At 40.2% G+C, this 14,362-nt stretch overlaps 1 protein-coding gene across 3 annotated transcripts; it reads right to left on the reverse strand.

The window, feature by feature from the left end:
* Positions 1-1,020: 1,020 nt before the first annotated feature.
* LOC133132893 (ADP-ribosylation factor-like protein 3) lies at positions 1,021-11,004 on the reverse strand. Of its 3 annotated transcripts, none has more exons than XM_061248690.1 (6): positions 10,921-11,004; positions 6,982-7,125; positions 4,317-4,433; positions 4,141-4,191; positions 3,499-3,684; positions 1,021-2,118 (listed from the first exon to the last, which is right to left on the reverse strand). In XM_061248690.1, exons 1-6 carry the CDS (start codon positions 10,987-10,989, stop codon positions 2,065-2,067), a joined length of 621 nt encoding a protein of 206 aa, XP_061104674.1. In that variant the 5' UTR covers positions 10,990-11,004; the 3' UTR covers positions 1,021-2,064. The 3 variants fall into 3 exon arrangements, with proteins under 3 accessions (XP_061104674.1, XP_061104675.1, XP_061104676.1); XM_061248691.1 differs by lacking the exon at positions 10,921-11,004 and adding an exon at positions 8,435-8,544; XM_061248692.1 differs by lacking the exon at positions 10,921-11,004 and adding an exon at positions 8,121-8,220.
* Positions 11,005-14,362: the final 3,358 nt, after the last annotated feature.

Here is a 14,362-nt window from a genome sequence, read left to right on the forward strand (position 1 = left end):
GTTTTACGAGCAGGATCTGATGTCAAGAACGTGTATGTCATTTTCAAGCCATTTTGCAATTTTCTTGCTAAGTGCCCCTCTTTGCAAGAAGGTCCTTGTTCTACTAATGCTCTGAGATCATAAATGTCATGTTTCATGCTTGTCATGTCATGTTTTATGTTTAGTTATTGTCTTGGTTATGTTATTGTCATGTCATGTATTATGTTAGTCTTGTCATGTCACGTAATATAGTTTATTGTCATAGTTTTGCAAACTTGTTATGTCACAATTTATGTTTCATGTTATGTTGTACTGTTCATTGATTCATCGTGTCTTTCTGCAAACCTTGCATTCCTGCTTTCTCTCTCTCCCTTTCTGTCACTCACACCCTAATTGTTTCAATTTCCCTTGTCTTCTTACTAATCTACTAACGCTAGATCAGTATTGGGTAATACTAACATTCTAACCATGTGTTCATGTTACCTTACGTTTCTTGTGCATGTCATTTACTAATTCACTAACGCTAGGGCAGGATAGATTTATTACGAGTGATTACTAATTACCTCGTTAACTTGTCAATCCTCCACACCTGATTTCCATTCTCATGCTGCTCTCAAATGAGCAATTCTCAGTAGATTTCTTGAGCAGCTGTCAATCGAATAGATCTCTGGATCAGAGAGAATTCCTTTATGACGAGCTCTTTCTACTTCAGGGAATTTTCTTAATCTTTTCAAGAACAGCTACTGTTAGTTACTGTTGTAGGTACCTCCATTGCTTCAACCAAAATTAATCATACCTGGTTTGATCGACCAATCTCCCTTGATAATTACAATGTGAGCAGTCCAAATTCAAGATTTGTCTATTTGTAGATATCTAAAATGTAATTATGGAAGGTGAAGTGAAACAAGTATATAGTATGGATAAAGGCCTTTAAATACAACACGTAGTACATACAGAGCTTACCATATTTTTTTAACCACAGAACTGATGAAAAGACCTTTTCATTCAAGGAACAGAGAGAAACAATTCAAATAACTGTAGAACTTTTAATGTTTCTTTTTTTAATTTTTTGAACACACAGACAACACAGTATTACAGAGTTACATCATATCATGCAAACTATACTAATTTACCTCAGAAACTGAGAGTCCCCAGAGGTGTTCTTTGCCTTCAGTGTTTGTTGCTGGAGGCTAGCATCCATCAATCACAGCATACTTTTATTGCTCCTTTCACAGGAAACCAACTGACACACGTTCTGGATATACGTCTCACTGCAGGATGCTTAACATTAAACCACTGACACACGTTCTGGATATACGTCTCACTGCAGGATGCTTAACATTAAACCAACTGACACACGTTCTGGATATACGTCTCACTGCAGGATGCTTAACATTAAACCCCGCCCATCCACAAGGGAAAAAGAAACTCCGCCTCTCCAAGCTCTGGATTGGACAAGAGGGTATGATGTCAAAGGGTTGTGTTTGTCATCAAGCCCCGCCCTCCCACATTCAGATGCCCCTCAACTGAAAAACAGATTTAGGCCATTCAACTGGAAAGCGTTTTGATACGTTTAGCTACGTTTTCTGTGTTAAACATTTTGAAATAGGCTTTGAGATATGTTTGCTCCCGTTTGGCCAAATCGAAAATGACATAGGTTTATGCTTTAAAGCCATCTCAGAATGACTTCTCAGATGCCATAAGAGCTGACCGTACTACATCAGTCAGTCCACCCAAGATTTGCAACAATATGTTCAACACACCACCGTTAATATACTTTCTGCTACATTTTTTCGGGGCAGAACGTGCTGCAATAATACTGAAATTAACTTGCCAAAGTAGTCATTTAGGAAGTACAACTTGCACTTATTTTTTCTCACAGTTCTCACAAAACTTGATTTAATCTGTGGTTTAGCAATTTGAATCACTCAATTGTTTAGGGAATCACAATATGTTACTTGGGCGGCTTTTAGGTGGAATTATTAACAAAATAATACTGACTTTTCAATAGTATATTTACAATAAACAAAGTAATAAAAAAATTGGTTAAAAAAAAATTGAAGGGCTGTTTTTGCAGAACGGAGCTTAGGTGTCTTTTTTTGCTTTGACAATGTTGCAGGAAATCCAGTTCATGCCATCCTGTAAAACAAAATAAAAAAATTAGACGGGTCTGAACCAGTGCAGGTCCAGCGGATTTGAAGTCCAACACTTTAACCTCTTGCCCATCACAACCCAGACTGCGGCCTGCTTAATACAAGCTGGCTTTTCTTTTATCACATTTGAAAACCAGTCGGAATAGCATGTGAAATGTGCCACCTGGGAGATTGGAAACACGTCCCATACATGGGACTGCACTGCCATTTTATCCCTCGATAGTCTCAACATCTGATGATGAGATTGACCAGGAAATCCCTGCCCTTTTTCCTCTGCAAAAGACTAGAAAATCAGGATCTCTCTAAAGCTGCCCTGCCACAATGTCCTTTGTAAAAAGCTCTGTGCACATAAAATATTATTGAACTGAACAGTGCATTGAATGCAAGGGGGGCTTCAGCACTTAATGGGGGCTTTGGGACCTCTAGAGCAGGGCTGTCAAACTCCAGTCCTGGAGGGCCACAGTGTCTGCGGGTTTAACTCCAGTCCTGGAGGGCCACATATTGAATAATATGTCTAAATAGCGGTGAGCCCTGAAAGATAGATTGTGGACCATATATTCTGTACTGCACGTGAGTGGCTTCCTCTTACAGTGGAGAGAAAGTTCTGGAATGTTCTGTCTAACTGTATATTTTCTCTTTGTTTGTGTTTCACAATGTAAACTGACTGCAAGTGAATGGGGGAGGTAGAGCCACAGACCTGCTGGATTAAACCTTTCCACAGTCCAAAAATGTGTATCATCCTATCACAATCCTAGTAACATTACCCTACCCTACAGGCATCACCCCACCCCACCCTATGCCACAGAAGGCTCATGTAAATTCTTAGACTGCCACAGTTTAGACACAGAATATTCCCATTGCAAGCACCTCAGTATTTATTTACATGCTCCTTGACTATGAAGTGCCTACATGCCCATATATATAGTAGTTCATACATATATTCAACCAGCGGCTTTATCTCCATGTAGTTTTCTAATCCAAGCTCCAGAAAAAAGGAAAACTGCAGAAATTGCTTGATTTTACTAACTGTTCTACCCTCTAAACTGAGAATTGCTCCAATAAGACCCATTTCAGTTAAGATTGCCTTTCCACAAACCCTCTGGGCTGAGTTAAGAAATATAATTTGTTATTATATCATTTTTTGTGAGCAAAACAAAGAGAAAAAAGGGAACAGGTGAACCTTGTATGAGAGACTGTTGCACTAACCACAACACCAAACCTGCAGGGAGGCTAAGTCTTTTCAGTATATGAGGCTGCTGCTCTCTTTACCCCCCCCCCAAGATTACCCTTTTGACACAACCGTCTGGCCCCCAGGGTGCTGTTGAGGGCAAACATAGCTAACCAATTCTCTGGATCTGGTGCCCACCTGTACACCCTCTCCTGACAGAGCCGAGCAGGCCTGGATCTGCCACTTGCGGTCCCGGTACGTGTGCAGGTTGAGTCCCTCGGCGATCTCGCTGGCAGGCGACGCCGTGGCCAGGTCCTGCTTGTTGGCGAAGATGAGCACGGGCACATCCTTCATGTTCTCCTCGTCAATCAGCTCTGCCAGCTCCTGTGATTGGTCAGATGGTCAGACAGGGGGGGTTGAGGAGCATTGAAGAAAATATTTCATCGGATACTCCTGAAGGAATAAATTAACACCACACACGTCACCTCTGAAGATTTATTACCAACGTTTTGACATCAGAGTGCATTTTAATACAGTTATTCATCATTTATGAAGCACCAATAACTTCTAAAACCAACACTCCTGTTTGAATCAAAAAACCACTCAATATTTTTTTTTGATTCAGTGTAATAAGGAGCCTTAAGTAATGACACTTAATTAGAAATGAAGAATCTTAATAAAAGTTTGTATGTTCAAATCCCAAAAAAAGAAGTACCTTTGATTCCAAGACTGAGCTATAATTTAACAAAATTCTATTAAATTATTGAGCGGAGGTCATAAATAAATATTAATATTGAACAAAAGACAACCATTTAAATAGTCAACTAAACATTCCCTTACCAGCCCCGTCTCTTCAAAGCGCTTTTTGTCAGCACTGTCAATGACGTAGATCTGAAAGAAAGAACCATTTAATTTGGGGCTTGTTTAGGATTTTTTTTTTTTTCAATTAACACACTGAAAAGTTTTCATTCATTGAATCACTGACAATTTTAGCCCTTGGAAATTTGTCTACTCACCAACAAATCGGTGTTCTCTAAGTATTTCTTCCAGAAGGTTCGTATCTTTCGCTGTCCGCCGATGTCCCACACATTCAACTTCATGCCGTGGGAGGTCACACTTTTTATATTGAAGCCCTGAAAGAGCAATCAATCAGTAAATCAATCAATCAATCAATCAATCAATCAATCAATCAATCAATCAATCAATCAATAAATAAGCAAGCTAAAAATGTGTAATTGCTTTTAAAATCCCAAGCTCACAGTATGCACTGTAATAAACACTGTGGCATACATTTCACTTCAGTTTACAGGAAACTAGGACAGGAAATTAGCTGTACATTAATTAATACCTTGAATTGACTGAATTGAATTGGACCTAGTCTGAATTTTCTCAATCTCGCCATAATACAATATTCACTGGCATTTGCTGCACTGTATGTTACAAATTGCATTATAAGTACAATTCCTATGTGAAAGTAACACTATTGTCTCCATATACATATTAATAAAGTATTCGTAAGTAGATCATATTTGAATGTATTAAGTTTCATTCTTCTGTCCTCATTTCCTTGTTTCATCATCAATACAGAATCCTGAGATGCCTCGCAACTGATTTGACATTTTAAATCCTTTGCTATTTTTAGTTAGCTTGCTGGCACTCCTGTTTCGCTGACCTTAGTGTGCTCAATAATCTTCAACCCTGGGATTTGAGTCCTGAGTCCAGCCCTGAACTCTCTATTATTAGTGTGGACCCCCCCCCCTCCCCCCTTCATCCCACAGACATGCTGCATCTAAACTGGGCTGTGTACATGTTAGTACAATGTTGACAAACTGTAGCATTCCACACAAACTCCAGTCATGTGATTTAAGGTTATGTTGCTTTTATAAAACTTTTCTTTACTCAGACCTTTGCTCACACACATTATTTAATTCTTTAAATAATACTTTCATAGTTAAAATGCTGAAAAGATTTTAAAGCACTTATGCAGATCCCTGTTGAATTCCAATAAGTCAGGTAAATAAACAAAATGAAACAATTAAACAAATTAAACAAGCTGGGTAGTTTCACCATACAGTTGGTCTAACGTTAAGGGTCTAAGGGGGGTCAAATGATCCCAACAGTGACCCAGCCATGTGATCAAAATTGGGTTGTTTTTTAACCCAGAGTGTAGTCGCAAACAATTAACAGCCATTTGCAATTATTGGAAATTTGACCCTTTTAAATGGTATTTTTAAAATAGAAACATAAATTAAAAATATGGCAGCGTTTTTTCAGCGGATTTTTCTGAGATTTAGAACTGAAGATGAATAACTAACTAACTTGTACAGAACTTGTCTAGATTCAAGTTCATATTATGTAAGACAAGGTTTCGCTGAGGTGCAGGCATGACGTCTAAATGAAAAAGCTTTTAACTTTAATAATAATTTTTAGCTGGCATTTCATTTAAACTTTTACACTTTCACACAGTTTGATCTATTTTTGTGGCCGGCAATGTTATGATGAAACACACACATAATCGTTCATCTCAGTGACAGAAACAATATAAAGTAATTTTGGGTTCGGGAATAAAATACACAGTCCCACCATTGTGGGTCATAACATAAAGCCTTAAAACATGTTATAAAATATATCAACTGAGACACCCTAGCCATAGGCCATATTAACTAGTTTCAGATCTTCAACTTCCTTGAGTCCCTTCAGACTATGACCTTTTGAACCTTTCAGATGGACTGTGATTGGCTGATAAATAAAATCTGGTCTTGCTATCACTTCTTTGCTAATTAGATGCTCTCATCTATGGCATTTTGCATATTGTCTAAAATATTACAAGTCAGGCTAGGAATCTTGCAGAAGAAAACAACAGTGCCCTGACCAACACACCCAGGATTGAACTTATAAAATGTAATCTAATATTATTTTGAGAAATAAGTACGCTAATATATTGTAAGTAGTATTCTTTTTTGTATGGAAATGCAGCAAGGACATTATATTTAGATCTCAGGTATCTATTCCTGATGGAAACAGGGACAGAATCTGACACAAGCATGATTCAGTGACTGCAGCCTGAAGAAGACCGTGTTACATTCTTACTGCAGGAAATGCGCTCTTAGTGAATTAGTCATCCTGAATGAATGATTCTAAAAAACCCAACGCTTTTATCCAAAGTGACTTAGAGTTGATTAGACAATATCCCCAGGAGCAATGCGGGGTTAAGGGCCTTGCTCAAGGGACCAACAGATCTTAATGTGGCTACACCAGGGCTTGGACCACCAACTTTCCTGATCCCAGTCATGTACCTTAGCCACTCGGCTACAGGCTGCTACTTTTGTCAGACAGAGTGATTTTATAATCTGCACAAAGTGGCCCATTTATTTAAGCCTGGAGAAGCTTTGTAGGTGTGTAATCCGGGCTCTGGTAAGCAGCCACGCTGGCCCTCTCTTTGGCTTGTTTTGCTGCTGGCGTTACCTTCATGGGTGGCTGAGTGACATTGTGGATTTGGCACACAGACAGAAGGCTACGGGGTCAAAAGAGCCATTGGACCCTTTGAAATTCCCAAACGGAATCTTTAGCCATTCTACAACTGTATAAGAGGATTTTGTATGAACATGTAGACAATTCTTGAGGCAAGTGTATCTGCTAAGCTATTACATGGTGAATGCTAAGCTACAAATGGCAGTTTACCTGTGTTGGGGTGACTGTGTTGATGTCTTCAGAAGCGAGCTTCTTCAGGAGGGTTGTCTTACCACCATTGTCCAGTCCCAGAAGAACTATCCTTAATTCCTGTTCTGTAGTCCCCTTTAGCTTCTGGATGACTGAAAACAAACCCTGAGAGAAGAGAAGATGTACACCCTTGGATAAAAAGCTTCCGAAAATGAGACCAGACCATTTACTCCACCGATGCTGCTAACTTTTCTTACTAAGCAAGTGTACCAAAGTCAAGTCCCGGAGTGTTGCTGTTTCTGCTGGTTTTGTGGTTTCCCTTGTGGAGTTTTGGGCTAAAGCAGTGGCTTAAATGATTATTTTTTGTATTGAAACAAACCAAAAAACCAACCAGAGACCACAGACATCCAAGTCTAACACCCTGTTTAGAGTGTATCCAACAGTCAAGCTTCTTCTACTACATTTCTGCTCTCCCCTCTCCCACATGAGACCACATGTTGACATGAGACCTTTAGCACAACTGTTTAGCTTAAAGATCTGCCTTGAACTCTAATTTATATTTTAATAGTGGAACACTCGGAGCAAGAACAGGCCTTAGAACTGCTCAGACACCTTAGCACTGTAATAATACAATGACCTAGACTAGAGCTAGTATTTATGGCTAAGATATTGATCTCTTCTGCCAGTTTGTGTTCCTTCCCTTCTCACTCACTGCCTTAAAATCCCAATTTATATCAGTGTATATAAGCTCTTTCTGGTATGAATACAGAAATGTGCAGAAACACATTTGAAGTCCATTCACATAACTCAGTAATGTACTCAGATTAATGGGAGCAAGGGCAATTTCAGGCCTTTGCGTTTATACAATAAGCTAATAGAAAAGGCAGAACAACACCAAAACACTTCACTGCTTTACATCAGCCATTTTACACGTCAGCCATTAATCCTATGCCCATGAGGCCCTGATGCTGAGCAGCTGAAAGTAAAAAGATGGATTTTTGGAGACATTTATGATGACAGTCTACCTTCCGTACCAGCTAAAAGAAGGACATTTCTCATCAAATCAGGCTTTTCAGCAAAGTTGGGACTAAATCCTGTTTCGCATCTTTCCCTGTTTCTCCCCGCCCCCCCCCCACCCCACCCGCTTCTCTATCACATACCTTTTGAACCTCTCCCATTGTGAACAGCTTTGATTCAGAGGCTGACGGAGAGACGCAGCTTCATTCTGTAGTGAGCCCCACAGGTGAGTGTGTTTTCCAGGACAGCCCCCCCTCCTCCGTCCCACGAAATGGCTTCCTCGCTGTTCTATTTCCCAGTGTCGCCTTCCCAGAGTACCCTGGTGAACAAGACGGAGTCCTGCCCCACATCTCCGCCTCAGGTGGATTAGGAGTCCACAATTACCCCCCCCCCCCCCCTCGCCCTCCTTCCCTGACACCTCACTCCGCCCCCGCCCCGCTGAGTATTAAAGACTTACCTGGATTATCCCTTCACCACCTGCCATACAGGGAACCAACTGATACCAGGCTGCACTCCCACAAAATGGACGCCTTCTCCAGTTCTGTTCTTCCTTTTAATTACATTTCTTAACTAAATTTAAAGATTATTTCAATAAATTAGTAAACAATTTTGCTTCTTCTTGTCTTGCCTCCATTTCACACATCTGTTACAGGATACAACATTAATTAATTATAAGTTTTCAGTTAAGAAAACTGCAGCTGATCAACAAAATCTTCCAATTAACGGTGAACAATATTACATGGTGTACCATTTCTGCTTTGAACATGTCTGTCTTGACACTGTGGAACACAGACCTACTACCATCTGCCGACAGTAGCTGTCATTTACATGACCTGTGCTAGTCGCTGTCAGTTGCACAACATTGATTGTGCATATTGCGTATCACTATTTGCTTGCACAGTGACCACACCGTACTACCTCTCTCACCTGCAGACTGACCAGGTGTCAGCAGCCTATCAATGCCACCACTAAGTCAAAGGCATAGCATACTTGGTCAGTGTTGTATTGGGAAGTGGAAAATGCTCAAACAGAAATTTGTTTGCAGACCACAAGGTGGCAGCAGTGTGCAAGTTGGTACTGTGAGCTTATCTATATACAGCATTTGGCTGTATAGACATGATCAGGGTTTTTCTGGTGCACACATGGTCCAAGTTTACCTTATCTCTTGCAACTCACATTAAAATATACATGACTCTAGGAAAGACAGAAACATGTTTTTTTGTTTTACCTTTTGGTGTTTCTTTACATTTCAAATAAACACATTACTCACCCCCCGTGTCTAGCAGAGTGATCACTTTATCTTCTTCAGGGGCGACTTTTGCTTAAAGTTTTCTTATGGGTAATTAACTGGTATATTAGCTTGGAGTGCCTTGCGACAGTGTGTGTGTGTGTGTGTGTGTGTGTGTGTGTGTGTGTGTGTGTGTGTGTGTGGGTGTGTGTGACTGGGTGAGACTGGGTGAGACTCAAAGGTCAGTTCCACAAATGCTGTGGATCAGTTTTGCGTCAGTTGAGGTCAGTTCCACAAATGCAAGTTTGCTAAACGCTCAGAACAACTCATGCTATTTTGTTAACAGGAAGAAGAACTTCTGGAACGTCTCTATGAAACAGACTGAATTCTCTGCAAAGTAAATTGAAAGCAATAGTGGTCGAAAGCACTGACTTAGAAACTCTCTGCAGAAAACTGCAGAAAACAGAAAACTCTGCAAACTGCACACAAGGTTACTCTCCCTCAGACAGAGGGACAGGGAAATTTCCCAGGCAAAACATGTCCCCCGCTGTACTCACATAGACATTGAAGGGGTTGAGATGACGGCAAGTATAATTTCCTAAGATTAGATTTTTAAAAGCAATATGCCTTCGAAATGTCAAAAACTCCAAAATGAAAGAAGATAAATATTTACAGTCCCCTCCAAAAGTTTGGGAACAGCAAGATCAACTCCTTTGTTTTTGCTATACACTGAAGAGAATTGAGTTTGAGGTCAATAGATGTACATGAGATGACAGATCTGAATTTCAGCCTTTATTTCCTGGTATTTTTTCATCTAGATTTATTAACTTAGAACATATCACCTTTTATAACAGACCACCCAATTTTTAGGTGAGAAAAAGTAGTGAAACATGTGACTAACAGGTGTTTCTTGTTGCCCAGATGTGTCCTGTTAGGTAAACAATAAATAGTTCTGAATGTCTACTCTTGGTTTCACCCTTGGGTTTTGCCTGTGAAGAGCATTTGTGTTAGAAAAGATAAACCAACATGAAGACCAGAGCTTTGGAAGAAAAGCAAACTTAGAAAAGAAGGGTAATTATTGTGTATAGTTTGTACAACAATTTGGAATGTCCTGAGAAGGAAAACAAGAGCAGTTGATGTCAGAAACATTGTGAGAGCATGGTGGATGAAGGGTCATGAATTCAGGAGTCTACAAAAACATGCTGTCTGCCAACTTCCAAACTAATAGGGAGGAACTTCATCATGCAGGAAGACAATGACCAAAAACATACTGCCAAGATAGCCAAGGACTTCAATACTTTTGCTCACCTAAAAATTGGTTGGCCTGATACCAAAGGTGCTATGTTCTAAGTAGTTTGACACATTTAGGTGTAAATACCAGGAAATAAATGCTGAAATTCTGAACTCTTGTTTCACGTTCATCTTTTTATCTCAACCCCAAATGTATTCAGTATACTGCTCAAACTGGCCTTGTTGTTCCAATACTTTTGGAGGTGACTGTATTTTAATTTCCCTCTGTGTGACAGAGCAGAGCATATACGGCTGGGCTTACATAAATCCTGCCGTCAAGGCACTGTCCATTCTGGTGCAAGTGCTGGCTGAAACAGTACCCCCCTCCTGTACGACTTCTAAATCCTCAGTTCTGTCTGTGACAAGCACGGTGGTTTGAAAGCGTGGCTTCTAGCAGAACTCTAGCAGAAGTGGGGAACCATTACCCGAGTAAATAACTCCAAATGTACAGTTCTCGGAGTTCCAGCTCGAGGCCTCCCCATCTCGCTGTTCATCTCAGAGTAAAAGCTTTTTCAGGTCTCTCCACTCAGCTCTGTTGACACAGAAATTGGATTTCAGTATTAATGATCCCGCGCGTTTCAATGGGTGGACTTTTTCCAGGAACAGCAATGAAATGAGGTTATTGTTTTACAGATTAATAACAACACAGCAATTGTCTTTGCAATATGTTGTTAACCGAGGAAGGGAAGCCATTTGCTTTTAACACCTTCACCCTTATCACCTCTCACTCATTTTTATCCACATCCTTGCACTTGTAGTAAAGTGACGTGAAATGCAATTAAAATACTAGTGACTTGTTTGTGGGTAAAATGTATTACTGCAAGATAGTGTGCACATACTGTGACAAAAAATAAAACATATTGTGATCTGACACACTTTTCTATTGGGCCCACTGAGTGTATGTCGCACTTGGGCCTAATTCTGGTAATGCCATATGACCATGGCTGGTATACATCAAATGACATATGACATAATTATTATGTCAGCCTGATATTAAGCTTTTTTGTCAGATAAAACACACACACATATGTATGGACGTCCACACCCACACACACACACACACACACACATGCACACACACTTTTGTTTTTGATTCAAAGACCAATTAAAGTACTTCTGTAATTAATGTTTCACATGGATACTATGAGATTCTCTAGACCCACTCTATTAATTTCCAATTCAAAACCTAATATAATTTGTTGAATAGGAATTTGCCATTAAGTTAGAATTTCCAGGAGACTTTATTGAGTGGTACCCCATGGCAGACAATCACAGAGCTCAACATAATCTGACTACAAACTGACTGTCTCACTTCTTGCAATCATCGTCTTACCAATTCTCACAACCCAGTACAATTTTGTGTTTCAAGAAAGGAGTGGGAGAAGAAGGTATGTGTTATTGCACCCTGTGGGGTAATGACCCGTCCTAGTCACTGCAATGTGAGGTTAGAGGCCTTGCTCAAAGGCTCAGTCACTGTGCAGATCGTATCACGGCTACACCAGGGCTTGAACCACCAACCTTCCAGGTCACTACGCTACAGGCTGCCCCAAAGTTTACTCCTACAGCAAAACACAGGAAGCAGCTACATACCTGAATATGTGTATGTTTTAACTTTTATTTTGGGAAAATATGGGACTCTTTACATTACCTTGTTGATCCTAAAGACTGCCCCTTAAAGGAAAAGTGTCATTTCCTATCCCTGGCTACCTCACCTCCATTAATACTGAATGGCTTTCACACGGGCTGCTGAGTGGTGGAGACTGGATTTGGTTCATCTGTGGGAGATAAAACTGGAGGGCAAAAAAAACATTTGGCTCTTTCAGATTCACACACTCGTCTGGTCTGGGAAGGGGAAAGTGATGAGTGACAGCACAAATTTGAACAACACTCAAACTTTACAGGACTGAACTGGAAGTGCAATTTCCCCACTGTCAAACAGCCATTGTTTATCTGAAAGAAAATGTCATAACTAAATGTACTTTCTGAAGTTTTAGTTGAGTAAAACATAAAACATCCAGGTGACATGAAGATCTTTACATTACAGTAGGTGATGATTTAATCCAAAGCAATTCACTGTGCAGTTGATCTGGCTAAACAGGGGCCAATCCCTCTGGAGCAATTATACACTTTGGTGTGAGGTGTATAATTCACAATCATGGCAGCGAGAGGACTGACACTGTGTGTCTGAATGCTTTCTCACCTTAAGGTCACGTGTAATTGGCAGCCAACTAAATGGTTGTACCTCTGATTGGTTAAAACATGAATGCAAATTTAATCTCACTTTGAGGAACATGTTATTGCGTGATTCCTATTTAATTTTAAGAAACATAGTAAAAGATAAGTAAAAGGCGGTAAAAGATCTTTGTTTTATTATGGACAAAAACAAATCTTAAATTCTCAAATGAATAAAGAAGGCTTAATATCAACGTGTTTGTTTTCACTTAAGATTCGATGTAACACTTTGGGGAATGTAAGCACTTCAAAGAGCAAAATAATAAAACAATTTAAAAAAAAAAAACAGTGTATTGAATTATAGCAGTCATAAGTTAAGAGGAAGAGCTTGGGCAACATAAATGAAATTACGTTAGTGATGCAAGCAGAATCCAGGGGATGTCCAAGGTAGCGAGGCCACTTAATGAGACCCTTCAGCGCTTAGACTCTATTCTTGAGGTTTCACAGATCCAGAATAAATGTTTAAGAGGATGTGGGATCAGTGTGGATATTGGCCGCTCACAAATACTGTAGATAGCCATAGTAATCCACACAACATACACAACAAAAGCTTTCATACAGTATACACTCAGTGAGCACTTTATTAGTCTTCTGCTGCTGTAGCCTATCTGCGTAGAGGTTTGACACGTTGTGTGTTCAGAGATTCTCTTCTGCATACCACTGTTGTAATGCGTGGTTATTTGCCATTCCCGTCACCTTCCTGTCAACTTCGACCTGTTCGTCCGGCCCTTCTCCTCCAACCTCTCTCGTTAACAAGCCGTATCTGCCCGCATGTAGAACATCTTGTCTGTGAATAGGCTGGAATGCATCCTCAGGATGAATTTGTCGCAGAACGGAATACACTGTCAAATCGTTTCAGACAATCTCTCAAGTGATTACCCGTGAGTCACATTTCACCGACGCACAAGCACTCACCCGTAAGTGTAGTGCTCACTTTTAATGTGACCTCCCCTGCACCAGTTCTTCGTCGACTGCTTTTAACTCTGGCTTTCATAAGCTGGCTGAGTCACAAGAAGCTCAAAACAAAAACAACAAAGCAACAACCTTTGGCTTTTAACACAATGCTCTTAACTGCAAATGGATGCACTGTGGTGCTATTAGCGAGGGCTGTTGAAAGCCAAACATTATTGCTTCCTCTTCAGCCTCATATGCACTGTACTGTCATTTAACATTTAAAACCCATTTAAACATGAAAATGTTTTAAGGGCAGGTGGGTTCAAATAAACAACCTCAGACACACCACATCTGAGGCCTAACAAGGGGTTTGTAACTGCACGGGAGTTTGTGGTTGATGTCACTTGCCTTTTATGCAGGCACACATGATTGCACTGTCCTAGTTGAATCACTTGTTATATTCTGCACTTGAATCTACAAATGCTTTGTATGTAACTACACTGTGGGTCATATGTAACCCTACTGCTGAACCAGTTGCAATGACGCTGCTTGTCTTGGTCCATCAAAGTTGAAAACGCCCTAACAAGAGAATATGACAATTTGTAGCAGTGTAGCCTCATGGATGAGGAAGGGTTAGTTCATTTTGAAGTAGTGAAGAGAAAATCTGCTGAGCTGGGTGGTTTCTGTAACGCATCCTAAGAGCTCAGCTGGTCACCAAGGTTCTTAGCTGAGTGGGTGGTA

The sequence above is a fragment of the Conger conger genome, chromosome 7 (genome assembly GCF_963514075.1).
Source record: "Conger conger chromosome 7, fConCon1.1, whole genome shotgun sequence".
Taxonomy (NCBI): Eukaryota; Metazoa; Chordata; class Actinopteri; order Anguilliformes; family Congridae; genus Conger; species Conger conger.

Coding starts and splice junctions, on each gene's coding strand:
- LOC133132893 (XM_061248690.1), bottom strand. CDS start 10,989: ATGAACAGCGAGATGGGGAGGCCTCGAGCTGGAACTCCGAGAACTGTA. Junction 4,192..4,316: donor TAGAGAACACCGATTTGTTG/GTGAGTAGACAA, acceptor TCTTTCTTTCAG/ATCTACGTCATTGACAGTGC. Junction 2,119..3,498: donor TGTCAGGAGAGGGTGTACAG/GTGGGCACCAGA, acceptor TTTGTTTTACAG/GATGGCATGAACTGGATTTC.